General features: G+C 32.8%; 2 protein-coding genes across 2 annotated transcripts; both read right to left on the bottom strand.

Annotated features, from left to right (window-relative positions):
• Positions 1-6,354: 6,354 nt before the first annotated feature.
• Positions 6,355-7,194, bottom strand: LOC138909416 (uncharacterized). Its single transcript, XM_070200618.1, has 2 exons — positions 6,925-7,194; positions 6,355-6,504 (listed from the first exon to the last, which is right to left on the bottom strand). Exons 1-2 carry the CDS (start codon positions 7,192-7,194, stop codon positions 6,355-6,357), a joined length of 420 nt encoding a protein of 139 aa, XP_070056719.1.
• Positions 7,195-7,305: 111 nt separating this feature from the next.
• LOC138909411 (uncharacterized) lies at positions 7,306-7,874 on the bottom strand. Its single transcript, XM_070200612.1, has 2 exons — positions 7,475-7,874; positions 7,306-7,361 (listed from the first exon to the last, which is right to left on the bottom strand). Exons 1-2 carry the CDS (start codon positions 7,872-7,874, stop codon positions 7,306-7,308), a joined length of 456 nt encoding a protein of 151 aa, XP_070056713.1.
• Between the last annotated feature and the right edge of the window lie 2,403 nt (positions 7,875-10,277).

Raw genomic sequence — 10,277 nt, 5'->3', positions numbered from 1 at the left:
GTCAGGCCACGTGGAAGGGAAAGAGAAGGATGGAGGGGGACACCAAGACACGGACGGGTGAACTTGGCCGTTTTGATGAGTTTGCGGCGAATGGCACGGCTGGCGGAGGCGGCAGTAGAGTGGTGCGGCTGAAGGGTTTCTTTAGGGTTTGGAGAATAAGAAAAATGATCTTTTTATTTGAGGTGAAGGGCAAGTTCGGGATGTTGGATTAAAGTAAATCAATGGCTAAGATTAAAGGGGTGTTAGGCGGGTCGATTAATGGGTCGATGGGTTGTGGATGTTGGTGGGTTAAGGAATTAAAAGGAGATTTTTACCTATGTATACTACATATGAAACTTATTTACCCTCCCTAATCAAGTTTTAACTTAATTACATGGTCATATACAATTTATCAATTATATACAAAATAGTTTTAAATGAGTCTCTCTTGATTGTAGACTATTAATTTAGTAAATCCCCCAAGGTATTTTTATATTCCTATACACTATTTGAAACTTTATTACCCTCCCTACTCAAGTTTTAATTTAATTAAATAGGCATATATAATTTACAAATTATGTACATTTTAGGAATTTAATGAGAATCATTAACTCCTATAATCTCTCTAACGTACATATCTCACTCCCCCACGTTTCTCTCTCCATACCCCACACATTTTTGCACTATCTCCCTCCATTAACGCCCGTCTTTTACTTTTCTTCAAAAATCTCTCTCAATTTTTCTGAATTCTAGCTCTAAATCCTACCAAAATAGTAGTTGCTTAAATTTTTCCTTCACTTTCAATGAAGAAGAAAGCAGTTTTGAAGATTAGCCCTAAAAAAGCTAATGTTGGTGATATTCCTACTTTTGATTTGGGTGTTTTCTCACAGGATTCACCCAAAAAAGCAGTAAAATCGGCACATGCAAAACCAGATACAAAATCCAAGCTTTCCCCTCGTGAAGCTAAGGCAGAAGCTCGAACAAAACTTAAGCATGATTGGGATGTTGATGAAGTTTCGACATCTGCTAAATCAGTAAAGCGGAAGGGCAAAATTATTGCTCGCGATGATGATTTCGCCGAAGAAGAAGTCATCCCGAAATCTGCAAAAACAATCAGAGTTTCTCCTACTGTCAAACCTTCAAAAAAGAAGAAGGTTCAAAAATCACCTAAAACTATACCCCAACAGTAATTGGAGAAGGTAAAATTTTAGTAGTTACAATTTTGATTTTTTTATTAAAGTTAAAAAACCTGTTCTCATTCTCATGACTATACATATTTTTTGTTTTTTTGTATTTGTATAAATTTTGTCTATATTGTGTATATTTATTGTAGGTTATCAACTTTTCTATATTTTCCAGTAAATTGTAAATTTCTTGTATATTATTCGAAATTATTTTGTTATAGAATGTACTACATGATTTAGTTGGTTTTATTGGTTATTATTTGCTCTATTTTGTAGATGTTAGTTTCATTTTCTGCAAAGAAATTATATATATTATGTCTAGTTGTTACTTTCTAATTTCTTGCTCTAAACATAATTTTATCAGTGCATTTGTAGCTTCAATGTAGTCAGTTGTTATATATACGTTTACTAATTTTGTAACTTACTTGTATGAAATGTATTAATATATTTCTGATTGTAGCTAAATTGTACTAGAAATGTATTTATTTTATTTTCTGGTCTTCAAACAAGTTTTATTAACTTACTGTTTCTTTTGGTGCAGAATCGAATATTTTTTGCACCACATGATATTGATTATGACATCACTAGGTTTCAGACATTATCTGACCCTACTATTGGCCAAATCAAGGTATTATTATCTGAAAATGGGTTAAAGTTGTTTAAAAAGACATGTTTTGGGCATTTTCTTTCCTGCCCAAAATATGTATCCAAAATCAGGGAATTCACCTTCTCATGAAGTATGAATTGAACGCATCTGGTTCTAACTTTTTTACAGCAAAGATAAAGGGTGAGAGGCTGAATTTTGGGTTGAGGGAGTTTTCCCTTATCACTGGCCTTAGATGTTTTACAGAAGTGAAGGATTTTGGTTAAACAACTAAGTATGATAGTAAAATAATGAGGAACTATTTTCTGAACAAGAAAAAAGTTGAGAAGTCATACTTGAAACAAATTGTAACTAGCCATAGTTGGGTGAATGATGAGGATGCAGTCAAGTTGTGTATTCTCTATCTGATAGAATTCTTCCTTTATCCTTCAGACAAAGATAATTTAGGTTTGATAGACTATTTTAGGTTCTACTTGGTGGACTCGGGGCAGTATGCGAATTACGCATGGGGTATCGAAGCTTATACACAATTGCTTCAGTCCGTTAGGAACAAACTCAACCCTTATGTGCATTTTTATCTCATTTGAGGTTTTTCACTCGCTATGCAAATATGATTGTATGAGTGTTGCTCTACAGTCAACACTGATATAGCTACAAGGGTTGATAATTTGATCCCCCGCATACTTAACTGGACAGCTAGTAAGGACAAGATATGGTTACCTGCATTAGAAGATAAAATGATCAAATCATCATGGATCAAGGTAAATATTTTTTACTTCTGGACAAGCAATTTAATACAAATTATCTACATATTTTATACATATTATGACTAGGTCCCTCACATTTTTTTTTCACTCAGTTCACCAACATACTTCAAGCCCTAGAAGAGCTTTCAAGAATGACTTTGCTAGAAAAAGTTGAATACATACTTGAAGAAGCTGAAACAAAGGCCGAACATCCGACAAATGCTCCATCTCCATCTGGACATACGCAGGCAATGAGAATAGATGACAAGAAAGATATTGTGAAACAAATAAAAAAATTAAGAAAAGATGTTGATAAGGTAACATCTATACATAATCCTAGTTGGTTTCTTTAATTTATGTTATGCAAATTATTTCATTAACTCTTTCTATTTATTACGTAGGAGGGTTCAGACCTTGGAACCTTCAAGAAAGAGGTATACCTAATTCTTGATTTTTAGTCTTCTTTATATATAAGCCCCTATTTGTAAGATACATTATAATAATTTTTTGTTCTTTAGGTTTTTTAAGAACTAGGTAGCATTCGACTGCTACTCAGTGATTTTATCAAGTTTGTTTTACATGCAATAAACAGTCAAAAGGATACTAACATTGATACTAAGGTTTCATTCGAAATATATTCATTTTGGACAATAATTTTTACCATGTCTATGTTTCTATTATCATTCATAAAGTATATAGCCTAACAAATTATGCTTGTAGTTTATTGACAGTTCTACGAATAACGATGAGCATTACAAAGAGAAGAACGATCAACACAATCTGGGCAGTAGTGCTAAACAAGTGTTAGCCAGCAGCAGTAAAACAAGTATCTTAACAATTTTAACACAATTGTTAAAATTATATTATATATTATATTAACATTATATCTACATATATTCTAAATTACCAACAAATAATCTAAATTATATTTTTAATTATTTTCTTAGATACATGACACATGAATGACATTCAAAATGAGGAGAATGTTTCTGTAGGTGTTGACTTATCTTCCCAATTTCAAGGGGCATTGGATGAAGAAACTGCATGTATGATTTAGTATATTTTATTAACATATTTCACAATACATATTGCATCTCAGCTACAGGATAATATTTCAACAAATTAACTATAATTAAACTATAATATATCTACTGTTGTTTCTGTTTACTACCAATTATCTATAATTTTATTAAGTTGTACACATTTATTGTAACAGAGAAGGAAACTATGCACGTGGACTCTCCAAAACATGCTAAAGTTGGCATACAAGGAGAGCATTTAAATGAGAAGAAGGAGACTGCAAATTTGCAATCTCCCATTCAATAAGCAAATGTTATACAACAAGGAGACGATTGCTGTGAAGATTTTAGTGGTATTATATGTTACAATATAATTGTAGAAAAAAAATAACAGGTTTTATATAAGTTTCAGTTTTCCAAAAAGAACTAATGCAACCAACATACAATGCTGTTCTTTTGTTTAAATTTTGAAGGTGAACCAACTGACTACATTAATATAGGTGATTCGGACAATGACTCCAGGTCTGGAAAAAGGGAAGTAACACTTGATGATTTTGAGCTGCTAGAGAACTTCTCCCAGATTGTTAAGTTTGGCGAGCTTAATGAAGATGAAACAACCCTTGTGCATCAAGGAAGAACAAGGCAACCTGGAAAGCATGCTAGATCCCCCTTTCTCCCTTTTTACAGTTCTGGGGGAAGCACTTCTGTTGGACCTCCAATTTTCCTCATCAAGCATCCATTTACTGGGATTATTGGCGACAATGTTGATCCTGACTTGTTGGAAGAATTCAATAAGTGGTTATACTTTGGTACCGACACGGTTTCAAAGAGGTTAAATTATACAAGTTTTTCATAGTATCGAGTGCATACACTTTTTGGATTTTCAGTTGAAACTATATAATAATTGTACTTGCTATGTGTTTAAATAGGAGGAAGGTGCCTTATTCTTTAAAAGATAATCAGCTCAAGCTGTAGTATGATCTTGGAGTGGAGAAAGTTGATAAAACGGAGTGGTTTTATACTTTGGCACATCCCGGACAAGTCCTCAATGACACGGTACACACATACCATGGCAGAATTTAAATATCAGCTGTAGTATTCTGTTATTTTAGAATTCTGTAGTTTTTTTGTTTGAAAATTATATGAAGCATTAAGAAATAATAAAATCTATTTTTTTGCAGCACATTGATGTTATTTTATACTATTTGAGGAAGAGAGGAAAGTATGGTCCTCAAAATAAAATATGGTTTACAACCACTGGCTGTATGTTCAAGACTAGAATTGAACAAATTTATCAAAGGTACATTAATGCTCCTGTCGATAAGAAGCCTGCTGTTGTCAAACCCTAGGATATCGTATCAGAATACATATTGGGGTACAGGTTACTTGCAAATATTGCATGGGATAAAGTTAATTTTGTGATTATGCCTATAAATATTGTGGAGAAATTTTATTAGTTGTTGGCTGTGTTTGACATTACCGATAGGGTTCTATATATTTATGATTCTATGATCTCTTCACGAAATCACAACTTTGTTGAATTTGTTGTCAACAAGTTTGCTGTTATGATTCTCTCTACTTGTCATGCACTGGCTTCTATGGCAAGCGTCCAGACATCAACTACAAGAATACAAAGGCATACATTGAAAAAGGTGTTACTGACCCTCTTGACATTCAGTGGTTGGTCGGTGAGATACCCCAGCAAAAAGAGGGATCACTGTATGAAAAAGCCATTTTTTCTTCTATCTATTTAACAGGTTATATTTTACACTGAATGCTAAATCTTTTCCCCTATTTTTTTTAACAGTGACTGTGGTGTATACGTAGTGGCATTTGCAGAATATGTCAGTATTGGAGAGCTAGCGGTTTCAAAGAAAGACCTTTCTGATATTAATCAACACCGTAGACGCTATGGAGCGCTACTTTGGGATTATGCTAGGAAAAAAGTAAGAGCTTGGTGCAATTAGTGAAAGTGAGGTGAGTGACAGATTAGCAAGAAGAAAAGGTGCACCAGCTATGAACGAGAGAACACAAGTCCGAAAAAAGAAAAATTAGTTTCCCTTTTTAGTAAAAAATATTATAGTTAAAGTGTTTAGTTGTAGCTGGTTTGTTGTAAAGTTGTAGACAAATTATTAACTAAGAACAAGTCAGGTGCAATTTATTTGTAGCAGATTTGTGCTACAGTTGTTTTACCTTTTATTTTGTTATTTTGTCCAGAATTCTACTACTTAGAATAAAAAATATTTGTGGCTTTTTTTTGGTTGAAGTGTTAGTATTTGATCTTGATATTGTTACTATATAATTTCTTTACAGTTTAACTACGATTATGTCTACAACTACTATACAAAAATACATAATCCATTGAATATTAAGAAGTATTGCTAGGAAAGGCTGAAAAGTAATAAATAAACTCAGTATTTGAACAAAACAACTACAAATCAATTGCATTAAGAGTTGAAATCTTTTTATCAAACATTTCATTATACGAGACAGTCTTTATTCAAATTAGCAACACAATTACACCTCAACTATAATTCTTCAGAACAGAACAAATACAGCTTCATATGTCTTAAACGACAGATTATCATCAACAGTACTCAGGAAAAAAATTCTTGTGAGTGTATCAATTTTTATTTCCTTTTGGGAGCATTCCTACAAGATCTTTTGTTATGCCCTTCTAGTCCGCAGTTGCCACATGAAACCTTGTACTTCTTTGCATTTACTTTATTATATGGTTTGTATCTTTATTTTTGAGGTCTCCCTGGATGTCCTTTTCCAGTAGGAGGCATTACAACTTCTTCAGCTATATGTTGTGGAATATTCTATTTGCTTTCGTCAGGCAGCGGGTCTACTGGTATTTCATAAGTCTGCAAAAGGCTCTCCCTTGTGTAATAAGGAGAACAATAGTTTGTATAAGACTCGTTCCTGTGCCTTAAAGCCGCCAAAGCATGTGCACAAGAAAGTTCATCAAGCTGGAATTGTCCACAACTATATCTCATATTTTGAAGGCAAACAATGAAATGCTTCACACCATCTATCACAGTATGGATGTGATCTGTGGAAGCCCTCACCAACAATTTCATTACAAACACACAATAATTTGTCGGCAACAGATACAAAAATAAAATAACTACAATTATACAATAACTTTTCTACAATTAACAATATATATTTAGTTTGATGGAATCAATGATTTGATGTTACTGTTATAGCTTAATCTCATCTTCTGCGATAATGTCATGTTGTCCTCCAACTCTTTGTTGTATTTTTTCCCAAGGTATGTGAACGTACCATTTGCATTCAATAACTTTTCATTAGTACAATATTCAAGAAGAGTCCTCATGTACTCTAATAGTTCTACTACGAGGCAGCTCTCTTACATCTTTTGTTACCTCATTCAATGAATCTGCAATGTTTGATGTCATCGTCCACGTTCTGTTCACCATAGCATATACCCGAGACCATCCGTGATAGCCAATATCGTATAGGTATGCTTTAATACGCGTGTCAATCTCTTCAATATTTGACATTCTTTCATTAAATTTATCAAGCATGTATGATCGTGTCGTGGCAAAGTACAATTCGCTTAACTTTAGATGACCCTTCTTGAACTTTGACCTTACATTTGTCCAAATATGCCACATACAAGCATAATATGGCATGTCGGTATAAACAGTAGATGTTGCCTTCAAGATACTCTTATTTCGGTCTGAAACAACACACATATTTGATTTTTCACTATATGCATGTTTGAATTGCTCAAAAAACTACCTCTATGATGCGTCATTTTCTGAATCAACAACAGCGTATGCCAGTGGTAATATGATACCTATCACACAAGTGGCAAAAAGAAATTCAATTTCTGTAATAAAACTTGAGAGTATAAAAAATACAGACTAAAAACAACTTTATAACAATATTTCTACAATTAATCAACAATACCTGCTGCATCCATTGTGCTAGCTGTTAACATGATTCCCATATATGCCGACTTCAAGAAGGTACCATCAACTACTACAACTGGCCTACAATACTCCCAACCCTTGATGGACGTACTAAGTACAACAAATGCGTACAAGAAACATTCATCTTCAGTCTTCTGTAATTTCACTACCAACCCCGGATAAGTATTCTCCAGAATATATAAATAACTCGGCAAGCGACTGTAGGAATCAGCAGGATAACCTCTCAAAAATTCCAAAGCCTTTTTCTTTGCTCTCCAAGCTTGTATATATGTTAAGTTCATATCATGATCCGACAACATATCAGTTTGTATGTCTTTTGGTGTGTATATTGTCTTAGGATCCGCATATTTTGGCATCACTATGCTGCCAACTACCATGGTAGTAGGTTTTGCATTGTATGTATGTGTTGTCCATCAAAGAGCATGTGTGCAAGCTGTTGAATTTTCGAACCTTGAACAATGCTGATTCGTTTATGCTGGTGGACTTGAAGTGCCATGTACAATTGTCCCCAACACATATGAGGCAGTAGCTACAGAATAAAAATAATTCAAAAAATGTTATGAAAAATGTAGTTACAAAATACAAGGCTGTTTAAGCACAAAAATCTTATATTAAATAATTTATATGTAATTATATACAAATAAACTACAAATTATATAAAAATATGAATTTGACAAATGAAATGTTCCTACCTTCTTGCACTAGACCTTTTCACCCTAAATTGAAACTTATTCATGACAGAATAATGCTTCATTGCACTGACAATTATTTGCTGGTCTTGATAAACTTGGCCTACTTCAATAACATTTAGCGTATGTTCTGTTATGATGATACTTTTATATTTCACAATTGTCGGAGATATTGGCCTATCAATCAACTTCACTGTTCCCGATACTTCTATAATTGTATTACAATTGCTTGGCAATTGTACCACGTTAGACATACGGTAATCAGATGAACCTGTACTTAATTAAAAGTATCTACAATCCAGACCTCTGTATATTTATGTGTTCAGTATTTGACAGAATACTTGAAGAGACATAACAGTTGAACTACATTTGTTATGTAGTATTATTGTAGATAAGTTGTAGTAAAATTGTAGAACACGTGAAATTGATAAAATATCAGCACTAAAAAAATAGAGCAAACCCGCAATTGTGCTCGAATTAGAGATATTGTATTCCAAATCGAAATCACGCACTGTTATACATAACAGATATATTCCTAAGTTTTTGTTTTTCCTTTTTCGTCTCCATATATACTTGAACTCCCATATCATTCCGAATTTCCATTGGAGGACAACGTTCGTTGATAGTGTATTTGATTTTGATGATTTTTGCGAAGGTTTAGATCATTAGATGCTCTACAATTGCAGAATTCAATTGACTATAATTTGAATCTTCATTGACTACAATTCCATCAACATTAAAATCTTTGTATCTCCCAACGCTATCCGAGTGACTATTTAGCTGAAGCATAATCGCTAATTTTGATATTATATCGCGAAATCTAATACAATTATAGCTAATTATTTGCAATTTTATTTTTCATAACCTTCATTTATGGAAAACCAGAGAAAACCAGAGAATAGAACTTGATTATGGTGCGATGATAATCATAGAAAATCGGCATAATAGCAGGATTATACAAATACATTGGCTTGATTAAGGTGCGATGATTACGTCAGTAAAATCTCTGAAGAAATATATGCGATCCCAAAATCCCGTGTCTAAATAAGGAAGACTACCGCAGAAAGGATTCTAGTTTAAACAAATGTATATATTTTGTAGATAAAATTTATTTAGGTCGGGTAAATAACTAAACGTGGACATTTTTGGTAATAAAGTTTCAAATAGTGTATAGCAACAAAAAAATCTCATCCCCTAATCACAATACTTTTTTTCTCTTTCTCTCTTTGAAATCAACCCTCTTTCTACAAAGTATTTTCTTCTAAAGCTCATAATTTTCTCTAACAATGGCGAGAAAAAGGATTACATTTTTTATCGATCTGAATTTTTCCATGGCTGGAGTTTCGATCTTTTCTGGACTTCCCCTTTTCTTGTTGGCGTTCCAATGGCGGACAAGCAGCAGACGAATGTTAATCAATAAATTTTGTAGGTATTTGACTCTCCACCATTGACAACCATTAAAAAAAGCTTCGAAACTTTGATTTCGAATTCAATTTTTTCAAAAAAATATTTTTGTTTTTGGATAAGGTGTTATTGCAAACGATTGAAAATATTCTATGTAGTTTATATCTCGATTTTGAGGGTATTTGGTGAAGATTAGATTTGATTTGGCTGAACTTTCAAATTGAAATTCGAAGAAGAAGCAATAGAACACATCACATATAAGTATATATAAATCATATATAAAATACATACAAAGGACATATTGTATAATTTTTTTATGAAAACTGTATTTATGTTGTATAATGTTATAGTTGTATTTAACTAGGTAAGAATGATGTATGAAAGTTATAGATAAGTTGTAAATAAGTTATATACTGTATAAATAATTATATAAATTTTTTTTAGTATGTATGTTGTTGTCGATATATCAAAGTTTGTATTAAATTTGTATAAAATTTGTTTTTAATTTGTATCCTATTGTACCATACATTATTCTTTTCTTAAAATAGGTAATTATGGCAAAAGAGAGAGAGAGAGAGAGAGAGAGAAGAGTTGCGCTAATTATGACTTAAAATAGGTAACACACAACTTGAAGGAGTCTTATTTAGATAGAAGGACAATTTGGACTTCGTTCCCTTCAGTTACGCC

This window comes from Nicotiana tomentosiformis, chromosome 1 (genome assembly GCF_000390325.3).
Source record: "Nicotiana tomentosiformis chromosome 1, ASM39032v3, whole genome shotgun sequence".
Taxonomy (NCBI): domain Eukaryota; kingdom Viridiplantae; phylum Streptophyta; class Magnoliopsida; order Solanales; family Solanaceae; genus Nicotiana; species Nicotiana tomentosiformis.
Note: the sequence above shows the minus strand (reverse complement) of the source record. Positions and strands in the feature narration are given on the sequence as shown.

What these genes read in the sequence shown, in the direction of transcription:
- LOC138909411 (XM_070200612.1), bottom strand. Translation starts at nt 7,874, where the DNA reads ATGGTAGTTGGCAGCATAGTGATGCCAAAATATGCGGATCCTAAGACA. An exon ending in TAGCACAATGGATGCAGCAG is followed by an intron (nt 7,362 to 7,474) that starts GTATTGTTGATT and finishes CTTGTGTGATAG; the next exon opens with GTATCATATTACCACTGGCA.
- LOC138909416 (XM_070200618.1), bottom strand. Translation starts at nt 7,194, where the DNA reads ATGCCATATTATGCTTGTATGTGGCATATTTGGACAAATGTAAGGTCA. An exon ending in TTGCAGATTCATTGAATGAG is followed by an intron (nt 6,505 to 6,924) that starts GTAACAAAAGAT and finishes GGACAATTCCAG; the next exon opens with CTTGATGAACTTTCTTGTGC.